The 18,292-nt window shown below is 35.8% G+C and overlaps 1 protein-coding gene across 4 annotated transcripts in view; it reads right to left on the bottom strand.

The window, feature by feature from the left end:
• The window catches only part of Not3 (CCR4-associated factor Not3), a 247,433-nt gene that overhangs the window by 68,736 nt on the left and 160,405 nt on the right, over positions 1 to 18,292 (bottom strand). For all 4 annotated transcript variants that reach the window (XM_068358982.1, XM_068358964.1, XM_068358991.1 and 1 more), the window contains exons 7-9: positions 6,196 to 6,363; positions 1,483 to 1,672; positions 1,198 to 1,287 (exon numbers count right to left, since the gene is read on the bottom strand). In XM_068358982.1, coding sequence (XP_068215083.1) covers positions 1,198 to 1,287; positions 1,483 to 1,672; positions 6,196 to 6,363 — 448 coding nt within the window. The remainder of the gene's footprint in view (positions 1 to 1,197; positions 1,288 to 1,482; positions 1,673 to 6,195; positions 6,364 to 18,292) is intronic.

Genomic DNA, 18,292 nt, shown 5'->3' on the forward strand with positions numbered 1-18,292 from the left:
GGATAAATAAACTCATTAGTTAGCATATTTTTCTGTCACTTCAAACATCATGTGGGGAAACAAGTCAGGATCCTGCTACCAAAGGGCATAAATGAAAGGAGTTCAAGTAACACCCGCAACCCATAAAAAGCCCATGATCTGTTAGCTATCTTCATATATCTAGTCATGATGCATCACTAGGAAAAATAAGAAAATGTGCTGTTTGTCACTTGTCATGTAATCAGCCTCTTAAAAATTACAGGATTTTACAATAATGAAAAGTTATCCATCATTAGAAGAATAAGTCTGAAATTACATCAATGAACTTCTCGTTTCCTTACGATATTATCAGAATATTTTTGTAAAGCCCACAATAGGATCTTCCATGGTTTGAAATTGATCTCAAGAGTAAGGGTGTAATGAATGGTACTGAGAACAGTGTGTACAGTAGTTCATTGCACCTTTATGAAGAAAAACTAAAAAGATCTTTACAAAATGAGAGATTGAAGAGCTACAACTATAAACTCTAATCACTAAAATAACTTTACATAACTACAAGTCAAGCTGCATCCCTAATTGGAAAAGCAGGATTCTATAAACTCAAGGTCCAATTACGTAGAGCAGCTCAGTACAGAAAAAGAAAGATTTATAGAAAAAACTAAGAGATAAATAAAGAATATAGACAAATCAAGATAAGAAAATGCAATAAAAGGATTAATTATTAAAATGAGACTTGGATCAACCTCCTCAATTAAAAGGAATCTGTAACAACTCAGAATTCTGAACATCCACTGTTTTACCTCTGTAATTGAAATACAGTAATTCCAAAATTACGAGAGTAAAACTAAAGAATATTCTAAATCAAATGTAATTCTGTTACAATTAATTGACTAAATATAAAGTATGGCATAGTCTGAAAATATTCAAATGCCAAATATGGTCAAAATTATGTAGCTATTTGAACAATAGTGCTTAAGATAATATCCAGACCAAGGATAAGAAATTTAATGAGCCACAAGATTTTGTCCAACAATTTAAGGAGAGATGCTGAAGACCAGACTGGATAAAAATATTAAAAGCATGGTGGAATGCAAAGAAATATAAAATATATCACGAGAGAGAGAGCGAGAGAGAGAGAGAGAGAGAGAGAGAGAGAGAGAGAGAGAGAGAGAGAGAGAGAGAGAGAGAGAGAGAGAGAGAGAGAGAGAGCTTGCTTACCTGTGCTGTTTTGTGATATTGAGGTGATTAGATGATTTGAATTGCCTGAACTTGTGCTACTATTATTTGGAGTAGTGTGAGACGTTGAACCTACAAGAAACAAAAAAAAGTGCAGTAAAACTTTAGCAATACAGGTAGTACATATCTATTAGATATTATGATTTACAACTCACTGAACTAAGAACCAATTCATTCTCACTTAAATACTATTACAAAAAATTGCTGTCGTGAGCAGTAAATGCTAAAAGTCTGTAAAAATCCTTATAACTTTTTGCATTTCATTACCAGGTATGTGTTTAGTTGGGGTGGATGGAGGAGGCGTCGCTTTAGATGACGAGTTTGAGTTGACAACGATGGATGTAGTCGATATAGAACTGGTACTATTGGAATTACTGCTGTTCATGCTGAGACAACTGTTGCTCGAGATACTATTACTCGTTGGTCTTACAACTAGTGGTTTTACAGGCTGACTGGTCTAGATTAAGGGAAAAAAATATAGTGTAAAATAAATCAGAGCAAGTTCTAAACTAAGGGCTTACCATTTACAAAGAACATAAGTCAATATATATTGCATATATTGTATGACTAATTCATGGTTTACACTTGAAATTCTTAAATAAGTAACTAGCTTAAGGAAAGTAATATAAGTAAAACATGATAATCAATAAATGCATTCACAAGTGAGGAAAACAATGCCATAACCATTTACTACAATTATATCATTAAGAGACAGAACAGCATATCTGATGATGATTACTGGCATTCACCAGGATTTACAGAATGGGGGACAACAATACTGTACTTGATCAAAATTTCACTCAAAAAAATTCAACACACTTTCTCCATACAGCATATTTCTCCACACTAAAACATTTCAAATAAAATTAACAAATTTTAACAAAATGCACACAGTAAAATCGCTAGTTCCCAGCAACATGGAACAAAGTATTTGATGCAAATACCTGTAAGTCCAAATATATCTTTTTTTTATTTCTATACACCCCATAATTATTGATTTGGTAATGGCATCTGATTGGGTGCCAAGAGTGAGAACACCATCAGAAAACACCACCAGAAAAAACCCCACACAAGCAAGAAGCTATGAAGGTACATAAAAGTTACGGGGCAATGGTCGGCCAACACAAAGGATTAGTTCTTGGCCCCTACATCTTTGATCTTGTGATGGATGTCTCAACATCAAACATAAGAGAGGAGGTCCCTTGAAGTGCTTAGTCTGTTGATGTTATTGTTTTGGTGGACCTGACTACAGGAGGAGTGTTGTTGAAGCTAGGAAAGTGAAGACAGGAACTTGCAGATTAAGGCCTGAAGATAAATAGGTCAATGATGGAATATCTAAGGATGGGAGGAAAAGGAATAGAGGTTACAAAGACATTGGGCTCAGATGAAATCAGGAAAAATTAGATTTTTAAATATCTAAGTTTAATGCGACAAAAGATAGAGATAAGGACTCATGATATGTGGGAGAAAGGAGTACGAGAGAGAGAGAAGTGTGACATGAGGGAGTGAGTTGCTAGGAAGCAGCAACTTTACACAAAGACAACATCCTTTATACAGGGATTCTTTTTTTTCCGGTTGTTTTCAACAACCTTTTCTGGGGAAGGTTTCAAACCCTACCCTTTTTTCATAGGAAATTTGCATAGCTACCTATTTTCAATTAAACTTTCAACTCTGCCCTCTACAGAGGTTTCAATTCTACTCCTTTTCAACAGATGTTTTTAACTGTACCTGTTTCCAGGGAAGGTTTCTCAATAATCTTGTTTAACCCGAGAACTGCTACAAGCCTCTTTAGCGGCTGTATGGGGGACTGCTATAAGCCTCTTCAGAGCGCAATTTTCTATTCCTTCTTGCAAATTCCCTTGTGAACTTATTCGACTTGTATTATTTTTTTCATGATAAAACAATATATCTGGTAGAAATTTGAATGTTTTTAACTTTATTTTATCCATATAATTATGTTGAATATAAAACCTTTCCATAGACAGACTTTAACTTTTTTTGCAAGTGAAAAGGGCGAAATGTAATTATTTTCAGTTAAAACTGGTTTTATATTTACATTTTAGAAACATAATTGATGAAAAAAAAGACATAAAACAACATACATACACATACATACCAACGATATCACAGGTATTAACAGTTAGTTCAGGTATATTGAGCTGTACAGTATTTTATTGTGGTTATACTGTAGCTTCATTATAAAATTTAATGTGGTGTTTTTGTAGGGTTTTTCTGAGCTCTGCAATGACCTGCCAAATCAAATTAGACAGAAGGAAAGAGTAAGTGTTAGAGATCTAAATGAGAAGTATGGCATCCATTTTCAGGCTGCTGGTTCTGGCTAATTAAATATGAAGCTTGAGATCAAAGCTCAAGGCTTATAGCAAGAAGCAAGCCAGAAGCATGTCCCAAAGAAAAAAATTCCTTACAAGCCCTGAATACAGTAAATTGCTTCCCTTCTGAGACAGTCTGCAATGATGGTCTGTCTACCTGGCACAAAAACTGACAGGAGCTTGACTTTACTGGCTTCTTCCACTGATGGATAATATAGATCTGTATCTTTATCTTCCCAGTTTTCTGATGTAGGCCACTGACATAAGGAAGCAAACCTCCTCCACCTAAATCTAAGGATACAAAAGACTCCTCTTGTGATGGACTTTCATGATTGACTAACTATTGTCTCTTCAAGTGGGTCTGAAACAGAAACTCATTCACTGGGCTAACATTTATGATCAGATCCCACTCTCTCCTTGCCTTTGGGACCAAACAAAAACTATACACCAAGGAAATCTGTACCTTACTTTTCATTGCCTACTTCTGAATCTTCAACCCCCCCTTACCAAAAACCATTGCTTCCTCCTGAATTCTCAACCCACCATATCATAAAAGATCCTGAATCTCTAAAAGCATGCAATGTACATCCCAAATTATGCTGGATGCAATGAAAGGAGTGGGAATTGTCTTCAGATATGGGACTTAATAAAGGATCTAACAACTTCCACTACTTGAATACACACTGTACTCACTTGTCTTTAGTTGCCTTGACAACTACAAAGTGCACAGACAAGGACAGTAATGAATAGGTTAATTAAAGTTACTTTTGTTACTATTTTCAGTTTCCCTGTTACTTCACCGTTGTCTTAAAAAACCAAGAAAAATTGAAGTTGTCCAAGACCCTCTGGTCTCTGACGTGTGAGGAGGAGAGAAGGGTATAAAGGTTATTGGTGACGGCCTCACACTTCATGACAACACTGATCAGATTAACTTTCATGATGTTAAGCTATGAAGAACCACAGTCTGACCAAGCAACATCATCATCCCGTCTTTATCAACATATCCCGAGGTCTTTACCCCTATCATGAGAAAATGTTCAGTGATGGGTATTTCAGACTAAGAAAATACTGAGGAAGGGGTAACAGGTATTTCAGCCTGTTTTGAAATCCTTTCAGATGAATAGGGATATAAGGCCTAAGATGACCATCACCAATTTTTATAGAGCATTTCCACAACCCTTGTAACAGGAAGGAATATGAAACAGTCATTACAATGACATAATCCCCAAGCCATCCCTCAACATTTCATTTTCCTTTTCATATTAGCTTAGCCATCTTCTAAGTGATGGTGATTAGTTATTATCATAATCATAATTATTCAAAATACAGCTATAGTTAAAAAAAAAAAGACCATTTGACAAAAAAAAAATTACTGGTATCATAAACTATATCCTCTCTGAGAATCCTAAGATATATCTACCATCAACACAAACTTCTGAAGTACCAAGCAATATTTGCAAAATGTCTGGGATCACCAGTTATCATGGAAAGGAACCAAACAATCAGCACAAAATGTCTGGGAATCACCATTCATCAAGTATTAGGAGAGCATGTTCTAAATATTATCAGCATAAGAACTCCCATTCAAGTATCTTACCATACTTCCAAGACTAGCAAGGGGTCCAATAGTGGAAGCAACCCACCACATTAAAAGCATATGAAGTTCAGAGTAAACTATATACAACAAACCGCAAAGAAAAAGTATGCTATATAAGATTGCAAAAATAAGGAATAATACTCATGTGATTGCTCAAGAAAAATCCAATTAGCAATTAATTTGAACTTTTGAAATTGTATTAATTCAATTGATGACTAAGGTCACTTCATAATTTGGTCGAAAGTGGAACAAAAATTATAGAATACTATACTGTGTTGTATGGTACTGAACCTTACAAGAGGTGGTCAGATTGTAACAACTGACTGAATCTTTGGTACTAAATATATGGAGGATGCTAATTTGAAGATCTGCACACAAAAGTCAGAATCAGAAGAAACTCTACTTGTTACACAAGAAAGTTGGCTTGCAGCTTTGGGGTAAAAGTGTAATCTTGAAAAGAGGTATCTTCAAATCAACTTAAATGATACTTGGTTCCTACTGTTGGGCTCAAATGGCCAAAAATGAGTTATCTTTCTTCTTTTATCTATGAATGTGACACGATAAAAATGAAAGAGATATGATGAAATATGGCTGAATTTGGGTAGATGGATAAAACAAGTAAAAAATGATTAAGCACCAAGCAGAAAAAAAAAATATTCAGATAACCAAATGGATGCTGTAAACAATCTTCTAACATAGGAGAAACTTTAACAAATAGAACAAGATGTTTACTTGAAGACTTCAACTCCTGTCCTTAACATTTCTAATGGCTTGAGAGAAATAGCTTTCATAGTCTGAAAAAGTACTTTGATTGGGGGTAAATGAGAATAGTTTCACTACCAAGAGCTTATTTTAGCCTTGTGAAGACACATTTAGAACCTTAATAAATGTTTGGTGTTGCATTCATAAATGGTATGCATAATTAAATATAAAAAATTGACTATAATATTTTCATACATAAGATAGATTCAGGGCTAACAAGAATTACTTTTCAATTATTTAATACTATCACACCAGGGGAATTTGTTAAAAGAGAAAAAGTGGGTTTCATACCGAACTGACTGATCTGGACTCTTCATTTTTACTTCTCTTCTTCTCATGTGGTGTGGTGGGAGCGTCATGGTCATTGGAATGGTTAGTGGCAGGGGATGGCGCTGGCGAAGAACCACAAACTGACGACGGAGTTGACCCATCAGTGCTTTCATGACTACCAAGAACATGCTGGAAGGAGAAAAATTTGTTAGCCATAAAGTTATGATATTTTCTCTAACAGTACACAATTTTTTTCAGAAACATTTATTACATATATATAAAAAAAAAAACCTTACAAGCTCTCCAATATTGGCTCTACAAAGCATTTGGCTAGGACAATTCAAATAATATTAAGATCTGTCACAATTTTTTTTTATATAAATATTAGATTTCTTTATACAGAAATATAGTGTTTTATACTTGGAAATTGGTTGCATTAATTTTTTTTACATCTAATATAAAACTTTATATCTATTTACCTGCCCCAACATTTGTATCATTCCAAATGAAAGCATCCCTAATCATTTTTGGACCAGCCCAAGGACCAAGGAGTCTTATAATAATACTTTCAACAAACTACCAAATGAAAGTGACACTCAAGCATACATTTGTTTCCCAAATGTTATAGTGGAACATACCTGATAGGATACTTTGTAGTACAATGTTTACAATTACCTATAATGGTAACTGCAGATGATTCTACATACAGATAAATCTCATCATAAACCTCTATGCCCTATAGTATAATGGCTACGATATAGATTATCACTTACACTGTCTTGTTGAGTTTCTATCCATGACAATAGTAAATAATAGTAATAGTAGGATGGTAAAACAACCTTTGACTGGTACATAACGGGACATACTGCTGTACTCTCCACAGAGAGACTTATTACATCACCTTGGACCTTCTACAAGGATACGTAATATAGTACTTAAGAAGTTGGAACGTACTACAACGCCCTATACTTTAATGATTTTCAACAATCATGCAGACGTACATATGTACCATATTAATAATTATGGTAAACATGAGATCATACTCTTAACAACCAAACTTGATCTCATGCTAAGTAATCAATTACATATTTTATACACAACAAAAAATTACAACATGAATTACGTTACATAAAGAAAAATCCCGAAAGTTTCATACATTAAGTTATAAACAATTTAACAATCTTCTGGTGAGATACAGGTTTAGTGAAAACATCAGCTATATATTTATTTGTAGGCAGTTTTTACATCCATTTGATGTACAATTAAATTTTCTTCAACACATTCTTGCATTAACATTCTGATAGTCATATGAGCTGTCAGGGAAAAGGTTTCTGTATAATCTACTTTCTCTTTTTGAGCATAACCTTTAGGTTTGTATTTTACGTGTCCACCTACATAAAATTTTGTAGCATAAACCTATCTTCCACCAATAACATTTCAACCAACAGGCAACTTTGTCACTTCAAAGGTATTATTTTCAACAAGTGATTCAATCTCTGAATTCATAGCTTTTCCCCACTCATTAGATTCTGCGCATCTCATAGCATCATCATATGTTTGAGGTAAATAACTCATATGATAACAATAATCGTTAGTGATATTTGCGTGATCTGATAAACATTCTGCAGTCATTAAGATACTTAGGCCTACTAGATTCTCTACTTGGGTATCTTCGTTCATTTACATCTTCCAGCTGTTCAGGAACATTTGATTCAACAGTATTCTCTCTTACATTAGTTTCAAGTTTGACATCTTTTCTGACATAATAATCATCATCTAACATTTTGTTTGTCAACAATTTTCTCTATAAATCTTACACATCAGACTCTTTTAATTTTGTTTTGAGAAGGAAAATATACCAGATAAGACGGACTTCCTTTATCATATCCAAAAATTACTCCTTCCTCACTCTTAGCATCTAATTTCTTCCCATCATTCACGATAGCAAAACATTGAGAACCAAATACAGTACAGTGAACCCTCGCTACTTCGCGGTTCGACAATCGCGGATTCACCACTTCGCGGGGTTTTCCCATAACCCATATATATATACATATCGCGGATTTTCCGGAAAATTCGAAAATACCGCGAAATCTGAAGATAACCAAATACGATATTTTGTTACCTGTAATTCCATTAATACTGTAATTATAGTAATATCTGCTCTTACTGATTGTTCATTGCATTACATATGATATATAATTCAGCACAGAAAGAAATAAAACACGAAAAGAGAATGTGATCATACGATAATTCAGTACGTAGTAAAATTAAATCGAACATGAAACGCAAATCAGATGCAGTCATACCATATTAGAATGGTGTGTACTGTAATGGATGTGCTTCTTTTCCATGAATCTTTTGTATGTATACGTACGTAGTACAGTACTGCATCCAATAATATTCTTTGTTGCAAAAATCACATTTCGAATAAGTACTGTAAGCGTACGAGAGAGAGAGAGAGAAAGAGAGAGAGAGAGAGAGAGAGAGAGAGGCGTAAAATAGCGTACGTACGTAAATTTTTATTATTATTGTTATTAATATTATTATTGTTGTTGTTGTTAATAAAATTATTATTGTTATTATTATTAATCATTATTATTATTATTATTACTGTACAGTATTATTATCATTATTTATTATTATTACGGTATTGTACTTAATCTACGTACGTTCAGTGTGCGCGGGACATCTTCTATGAGTAATCAACGCACCATAGTACTGTATAAGACGGGTTGTGATTGGTTCAAGCGCTGATAGATGACGAATCAAAACTCAAGTTTTGTTATCTAGCCTGTGATTGGTGTTTGGCCCGCATCTCCAACCCGCAGCATCAGAGTTCTCGCGGGACTGCATCGTTCACTTTCTCTTTCCGCGTATTGCTGAGTAGACGTTCTTAAGTTTGTGAAGTTGAATCTGTGCTGTGTGCGACTGTTTTAAGTTGAACTTTTTGTTGAACTTTCTGTTACAATGGCTCCCAAGCGTTCTGCTTCTAGTAAGGCTGGTAGTGAGCCTAAACGCCACCGAAGAATGATGACGATAGCTGAGAAGGTTACGCTTCTCGACATGTTAAAAGATGGTAGAAGTTACGCGGCCGCCGGCCGCCATTTTGGCATCAACGAATCCACCGTTCGCTACATCAGGAAGGACGAGGCGAACATTAGAAAGACTGCTGCAATCACCTTTAGCAGATCAGCGAAGCGAGTCGTTACAACGCGTAATAAAACGATCGTACGCATGGAAGGTGCTTTAGCTGTGTGGATTGCCGACTGTCGGAAGAAGAACATAGCGTTGGATACGAACACCATCCGAACAAAGGCTTTGAGCTTGTATGAGAATTTTGCGGCAAAGGAACCTCATGACGACGATGGCGACCATGCTGAAGAAGATGATGATGTAGATGATCCTCAACCAGGGACCTCCACTGATTCCCAGCGTCAGAAACAACGTTTTTCCGCCAGCAAAGGATGGTTCGCGAAGTTTCAGAAACGCTTCGCCCTGAAAAGCGTTTCCCTGCATGGGGAGTCTGCTTCCGCTGACACTGCCGCTGCTGAAACTTACGTGAACCAGACTTTCAAGAACATTATTGCTGAAGGTGGATACAAGCCGGAACAAGTGTTTAATATGGATGAAACCGGCTTGTTTTGGAAGAGAATGCCGTCGCGAACTTTCCTGTTCAAAGAGGAAGCCAAAGCCTCTGGCTTTAAGGCATTCAAGGATCGCGTTACCCTCGTGATGTGTGGCAATGCTGCTGGATTTTTGTTAAAGCCGGGGCTTATTTATAAGTCGAAAAATCCTCGCGCTTTGAAAAACAAAAATAAGAATCTCCTTCCCGTGTACTGGATGCATAATCAAAAGGCATGGATTACGAAGATGCTGACCTCCAACTGGTTCCACCAGTGTTTCATCCCGCAAGTCCATGAATATCTCTTAGAGAAGGGCTTGCCATTCAAGATCCTTCTCCTTATGGATAACGCTGGTGGACACGCAACTGACCTGTCGCGTGAGGGCGTTCAGGTTGAGTTCCTGCCACCCAACACCACGTCATTAATTCAACCAATGGACCAGGGGGTTATCAGGGCGTTCAAGGCCCTCTACACGAAGAATACCTTGGCGGACCTCGTTGCGTGTGTGGATGCTGCCCAAGATGACGAGGATGAAGACTTCAACTTGAAGGCGTACTGGCGGCAGTACACCATAGCCACGTGCCTGCAGAATATTCAAAAGGCACTTCAAGAGATGAAACCTGCAACTGTAAATGCGAGCTGGAAGAAGCTGTGGCCCGATATTGTTTACGACGACAAGGGATTTACTCCGTCGGAAATCCAACACTCTGCAATACGGAAATCTGTGCAGTTGGCTGCCATAATTGGGGGTGACGGGTTTGGCGACATGACGACTGAAGACGTCGACGAGTTGTTGGACTGCCATTCCCAGCCCCTAACTGACGCAGATCTCGAAGACCTGACGAAATCGGCAAGTGAGGAAGAGAGTGAGGGTACCCAGGAAGAGACCCAAGAAAATGTAGAAGAAACGGGCTTAACATTAGAACGGCTCGCCAAGTTCTGCAACCATATGAAGGAGGCGAAAGAAATGTTGCAAGAGTGGGACGAGGATATGGTTCGCGCGATGCAATTCTGCAACAAGGTCGATGACATCACGACTCCCTACAGGATGCTCTTGGATCGAAAAAAGAAGCAGCGGCAACAACTTCCGATCACAATGTTTTTTCAGCCTCGCAAAAAAGAGCCAGTTCCTCCTGCTAGTACGCCTTCGGAAGAAATTGAAGAAGTTGAAGAGGTGTCCCAGGAAAAGACACCTCCGTCTGAAGAGACGTAAAATACTATCATTGACTGCACAGTAGAACACATCATCAGCTTCATCATCATCATTTCTACTGTGCAGCAAATTCATCGCCATCGTCATTCAAGTTTTTCTGGAACTTCTTTCGTGGTGAGTACAGTAACAATCTTTATTTTTTACTTTAACCTGTTTTATAGTTTAGTACTGTACGTACTGTATGCATTAAGTTAAAGGGAAGGTTTTAAAAGTCTACATGTTGTAACCTATCATATTTTTTTTGTTTAAAATTTACATTTACGTACGTACAGTAAAACAATCTCTCTCTCTCTCTCTCTCTCTCTCTCTCTCTCTCTCTCTCTCTCTCTCAAATTGTTTTCCTGCTTTGCTACGTACAAGTACTGTATAATTTATATTTGTAAGGTAACATATTTTGTAAATGCTTTGTACTGTAAATACTGTATGTACTGTATCATTATTTATCACTATCATCATGCGTGTTAAATGCCTTGTTTGTTCTGAGCGTGGTTGTTTACTGAGCGTACACGCCGTCGTTTCAGGCGGCGTCATAAAGAAAAAGATTTCATTTGGAAGTCCTAAGAAAAATACGTAAACTAAAACATTGGTAATAAAAAAATCAACATACAGTACTGTATAATCAATATAATCGATGCAAAAACTAACCATACGTACATATATGTGTACACTAAATGAGTTTGTTTCTTCATTATGATCAGAGATGAACGTAAACAAAACATTGGTTGCCATTTTTTATCGTGCTTTTTAGGTGTTTAGGAAACACATGATATAAAATCGCCTTTAATATTTGTGCCTGTTTTAGTTTAGGGTGCTGTAGTACATGCATTAAGTGTTCTGTACATTACAGGGTGTAAAGGGTGGTTTGTTAACAGTACTACGTACAAGGGAAGGTTTTAAAAGTCCGAATATACATGTTAAATAAATAGGTAAATATGCTGTCACTACTTCGCGGATTTTCACCTATCGCGCCCGCGTCTGGAACCTATCTACCGCGATAAACGAGGGTTCACTGTACATGCATATTGCTTAGATTTGGCCTACTTCCCGTGACGGGTTCAAAAAGGGGTTTTCTCTAATCTAGGATTATAACACCTATTTCTCATATAGGCTGCTGACATAACGGCATAAGTCCACAATTATTTAGGTAAATCCGAATCTAAAAGTAAACACATGGCCATTTCAAATAATGTTCTAAACTGTCTTTCTGCTGATCTGTTCTGATGAGGACACATGGGTACAGAAGTTTCATGCTTTATTTTGTTTTCTACCATCAACTCTTTGAACACACTATTCTTGAACTCACCACCAGTATCACTTCTCAACCTTTTAACACAACCATAGGAGCCTACATCTACTAAAAATTTCCTTGTGGCTTGAGTAGTATTGCTTTTATTCTTCAAAAAATATACTATAACTAATCCCGAACACTCGTCAGTGAAATTCAAAGCGTACCTAAAACCTTCTCTAGCTGTATGATCTACTGTACCTGCTAAGTCACAATGTACTAGTTCAAGAGGAGACTTTGCCCTAGCATCAGGTATTTTTTACCCCTCTTTAACCATTTTACCTTTCATACAAACTGTGCAATCTTCGACTTCAGTATCGGTGATTTTCATTCCTTCTACGACCTTCTCTAGTTTCTTGACATCTTGGAGATTACAATGACCTAAAATTGCAAAAAATGCAATTGACCTCTTCTCTGAATGTAAAAACTAGTACCATCTTTACACGAGTCCAGCCGAGTTTTCTTTGAATCATACACTTGCGCCTTTCGTTGCTGCGCAGGGTACATAAAATATGTTTTGCCTAAATGAGAAAACATACAGTACAAACTATTATTAAGAATAGCTTTTCTAACAAAACCCTTATTGTCAATAATATCAATTTCAGCACGTCTTCGACCTTCAACTAAACTTACATGGCTACCATCAGCAAAATTTTATACAATGCTCATCACAAACAAAACTGGGGTCAAAGAAAATAAATCTCTCCCTATCATTCACCATGTGAGTAGTTGCACCAGTGTCTACTAATAAAGAACTTATAAAATCTAAATTCATATCACTCTTGACAATGAATCTATTTTCACCCATCAGTAATCCTACAGTACACATTTTAAAACAAAATGAATGAGAACCTTCAACCTGTTCCATATTCTTAAAGTCTTTGTTCTTCCTCCTAAAATATCTAGTGTCGTGGGTATTGTTTTTGCATATATTACACCATCGCTTCTGCCTATAACAGGGATTTGAATAAGTTGTTTTCTCACACAAAGGATTCCCACGTTTATGGGTTTCTTCTTGACAATCGCAGCACACTATCGCACATGCATGGTCACGGTCTTTATCTTGAAACGGCTTTTGCACATTAATTTAGATTACATTCTGATTCAAAACGACAACACTTCCCTGTTTCTTCATAGCTGCGCAAATTTACTTTGAATTCACTAAAAGTTAAGTGCTTTTCTTTCTGAGTAATTACTGTAGAAAATGGTTTGAATTCTAAGGGCAGTCCTTTAATAACCATTGCAACCAGTAAACTATCACTAATCCCTTCACCAGCAATTTTCAAAGCAGCACCTGCATTTTCGGCACGAATCATAATCAGTCAACAGTTTCTATGGAGGATTTTAGTAAAGACATAAATTTCGTACATAAACAACACTCGCAGTTTTCCACTTGAAGTGTAGTGTTCATGCAAAATCTTCAAAGCACCTCGACCGTCGTCCTTAATACCTCGGATAACTGACGATAAACTTCTGTCGTCCAAATACTGAATGATTTCTGCAAATGCTTCAGTGTTACGTTCTTCATCCAGGTCAGCTTCTCTTACTCTTAACTCCTTCAGCAGATAGGGCAGTGTCATGTAACTTCTGGAGCCATAAATACCCCAGGAATTTGACTTCCCACAATTCATACATGCGTTCAACACCGTCGAACATCGATCTGCTCCTAACCTCATAACCTGTTGAGTTTCTATCCTTGACGGTGGTAAATAATAGTAATAATAGGATGGTAAAACAACCTTTGACTGGTACTTAACGGGACACACTGCTGTACTCTCCACAAAGACTTATTACATCACCTTGGACCTTCTACAAGGATACGTAATATAGTACTCAAGAAGTTGGAACGTACTACAATACCCTATACTTTAATGGTTTTCAACAATCATGTACACATACATATGTACCATATTAATAATTATGGTTAACATGAGATCATACCCTTAACATGTCTGCGTCTATAAAAATAATCCATTCACCTTGATCTCTATTTTCATAGCCTTACAAATTCTCGACTTCACCTTAGTACAATGTGTACTGCTCATTGGAGAATAAACAGTTTGTGTGAGACCCATGTGTCTTAAGAAATTTGACATTGCAGTCTTGATAACCCCTTTAATTCCAAAGGGCGCACAAAACTTTTATCCCTCATGCCAAAGGCTCTATTTTAGGATGTCTTAACTCCTCTTAGCATAACTATTAGCAGTATGATAAAAAAAAAATTATTGTATAGTTAATTGAAGTTTCTTGCCACTAATATAGTACATTACTAAAGTATATAACTTTTTAAATGTACATAAACAATAAAGGAAAGAAAATTTGTAGAAATTACAGTAAACAAAATACATCATAAGGGGGAGAAGGGAGTAAAAAATTACTAATGTGGAATGTGTCTTAGGTTTCCAGGGATCAACCCAATTCAAAATTAAACAAATGATAGCACGATATAACTGATAATGATCGTAACAAAATTATTTTTAAGTTTTCTTTAAACAAAACCCAGAACTTCAATAATATAATTCCTTACTAACCTCTAAGTCACATCGCTTATATCTGATGGGTGATCTTTCAACGTTCAATGAAATTAAGAACTTTATCTATATACTCAGAGATCAAGTGTAAGAAAGCATCTGAATGGTTCCTATGCCTCGTGAGCTCTTCCCCTCTTGGGGGATTCGAAATTTGAAGAGAGATACAGACATACCTCTCTTCGCAAAAGAATCTGCTCAAGAAATTTTCACGCTGTGAAACGAGATTCGAATATTTTCATGACTCACTTTGCGAAAATGTTTCATGTTAAGAAAAGATTTTTGCCAGCCAGGCCGAGAATAAAAGTCATCCATTAACAAATTAAAGGAAATGGGTTTACACAATAGAAAATGTAGCTGTAGTCTATAGTAGGGGTAACTATGGTACTGCATATTTTGTATACAAACAGTATTGTAATGTATGTATTGTATTATTTTCCATTTATCATTACATTATGTTCTAATAACTACTTAATTTACAGGTATTAAGAGTTAGTTTAGGTATATTGAAAAATGTATTTGGCTGTACAGTATTTCATTATGGTTATACTCTAGTTTTATTATAAAATTTAATGTGGCATTTTGTAGGGTTTGGAACAAATTAGGCGATTTACATGTAAAATGTGACTCGCAACACGAAAAAATCAAATTATGAAAGCCAATTCGAAATGAATTAATTTTGTGTTGAGGCATTACTTTACCTCCAGTTATACATATGTTATTTGAAGTGGGGAGGAGGGAGGGCAGTCCTGTGACCTAGAGATAACTATCAAAATAATTGATTTTATTAAAACTCTGTTTATTTTGAGGACTCTTATCTCTAGGTCACAATGCTGACTATCACCCTTGACCCTACTTATTACAAAAATCACTAGCCTGAAAAGGCAAGCACTAAAATGCACCTAAGACACTACAACGGACGAATTAGACCCGATATTGCATTGGCTATCTTGAGAACAAAGCCTACAAGAAACTACACATCTTGACTAGTGCTTGCGGGATGATCTTTCTCCCTATCCCAAAGGTTGCCTTACCGACCCCAAAAAGTGGGAATATCTCTTAGAGCCCCTAAACTACTCATTACAAATCCTACAGACTGACTATAAACATTTGCCTTTTAAAAGTGTCAACTGTGAAACACATTGAAGCTCTGATATTTCCATACAATTATATTTTACCAATAACACTAACCAACCCAATTGTTATCTTCAAAAAGGTAGTGAGAAAGCCAGGCAGCGACTCATCAATTCTGACTTGTCTTTAATAAAAGTTGAATCAACCCACCAGTGACCCAATGATGCAATAACGTGAAAATATTTATTGCCCCAAGTGATCTGATGACGTGAATTGCTGCGTCGTACGTAATTATTTTCGGGGGAAATTTAGCATAAATACGCTCGTTGCTAGAGGAAAACGAAACTCACACCATGAGTAGGCAGACAATTGAGGAAAATGTGGAGACTTAAATGAAAAGGGGTATTACCAGTGCATGTGTGGCAGGCCTATACTGATTGTTTTTTTTTTTTTTTTTTAATTTACGCTTTTTTTTTATTTATTTTAATTTACGCTGGTACACAAATTATTCTAGGTGGAATTGTGAGTTGTAAATAACTGCAATATAAATGCCTCATACATGATTGAAAACGCACATTTTTTGTACTTTTATATATATATATATAAAAAATATAAAAACATCAACGCTTCTAAACATAAAATCTTATTGTAAAAACACCATCAAAATTGCAAAACTTACTCCATTATCTAACGGTAAATTGCACAGTATTTTTCGAACTATACATATATTTTTTATTTATTTTGATGGAAATTTAATCAGGTTTACAGAGGTCTTTAATGTTTCCTCATCTTTATTTAGTACGTTGTAACAATGAAAACCGTCAAAATAAGTACAGCACGGTCCCGAATTATGCATGTTCAAATTATGCGATTCCCCATTTATGCGGTCGCTAGTTTTCTAAAACAAATTTTCTGTATCTGGGAAGCTGCTCAAGGTCTACTAGAGTCAAGTACTACAAAATGTATCAAATCTATTGTCTTTCTAAGTATATTGGTAGCCCTAAATACAGTTTTTGATGTTACCAAATGATATTTACCTCACATTTCATTAACACAATTTCATAATAAATAGCCTATTTAAGGAAAAATTCCATAGCAACAATGAAATCAACTTTAACTATGCAAGTCGAGCTGACAAAATGTAAACAAATGTGGTTACAGTACGTTCATGGAAATATTCATCTTTCTCTAACCTTTCGATAATTCTAATAGTAGTGTTAATGATGGTATATTAAAGCATTATTTTTGTTTAGTACATTATATAAAAAAAAAAAATTTTCCTTGTGGGTGTTAAAGGTTTGCACACGTAGGCTGGGTTCGTTTGTCAGTAGTGAATAGCCTAAATTTCGGTAACGAGTCAGCTATATTTTGTCATATTCTAAACAATATAATTTGCTTTACAAAGATTTGTTTTGTATAATACACGGTATAGGGTAATTATAAAACCTCTGTGAGAGAGAGAGAGAGAGAGAGAGAGAGAGAGAGAGAGAGAGAGAGAGAGAGAGAGAGACTGATTTGATGCAGAAAACCTCAAATCTCTCTCTCTCTCTCTCTCTCTCTCTCTCTCTCTCTCTCTGTGTGCATGTGTGTAAGAAATAAAATCTTGGTTCACATATTACAACCCGAGCTTAAGAATGAAATTAAAATGACTATTGTTAGTTGTGGTGATCAACTCCTTGCTTCAAGTGGTACAAAATACAAAAACATGGTATTCGATTACAACAGCCGATTCTCTCTCTCTCTCAGGTGTTATACAGTATACATATTCTGTAGATAAATAAACCAAAATGCTTTCTTAAAAAGTGTCCATTAAATATATAAGAAAAAAAAAATTATACCGCGTATAAATCCATTTCAATCGTAGCTTAAAATATGGTATCCGATTTTGTCAGCAAACCACTATTTTTTAGGAAACATCACTATACTCTAGAAAATTGCTACTATTTAAATACGTAGTTAATTGTGCTTAAGAAAACCCTGTATTTCTGTTTTGAATTTTGGAAATGTTTTATAAATTGAGTATTGCTGACTTATTTTTGTTTAACTTTTGGCTGTGATCAGATCAGCTGATGTCTAGCTGCCGCTCACAAGAATATGCGTGTACGAATAGAGCAACAGTATTGTTTACACCATTTTTTAACTTATTCAAAACATCTATGCAGTCAATATTACATAAGCACCAATGTGTTACAACCTATCATATTTTTGTTTAGTACATTTAAAACAAACATACACACACACACACTCTCTCTCTCTCTCTCTCATTTCTTACTTCTCTCTCTATATCTCTAACAAATGACATCTTTGTTACTTCACTAAGTTTGTAATATTAAAAATCAATCATGGTTCAAAATTTCCTTACTTTCTCCAATCTCGCACCATCTCTGTCACA

Source organism: Palaemon carinicauda, chromosome 2, assembly GCF_036898095.1.
Source record: "Palaemon carinicauda isolate YSFRI2023 chromosome 2, ASM3689809v2, whole genome shotgun sequence".
In the NCBI taxonomy this organism is placed as follows: Eukaryota; Metazoa; Arthropoda; class Malacostraca; order Decapoda; family Palaemonidae; genus Palaemon; species Palaemon carinicauda.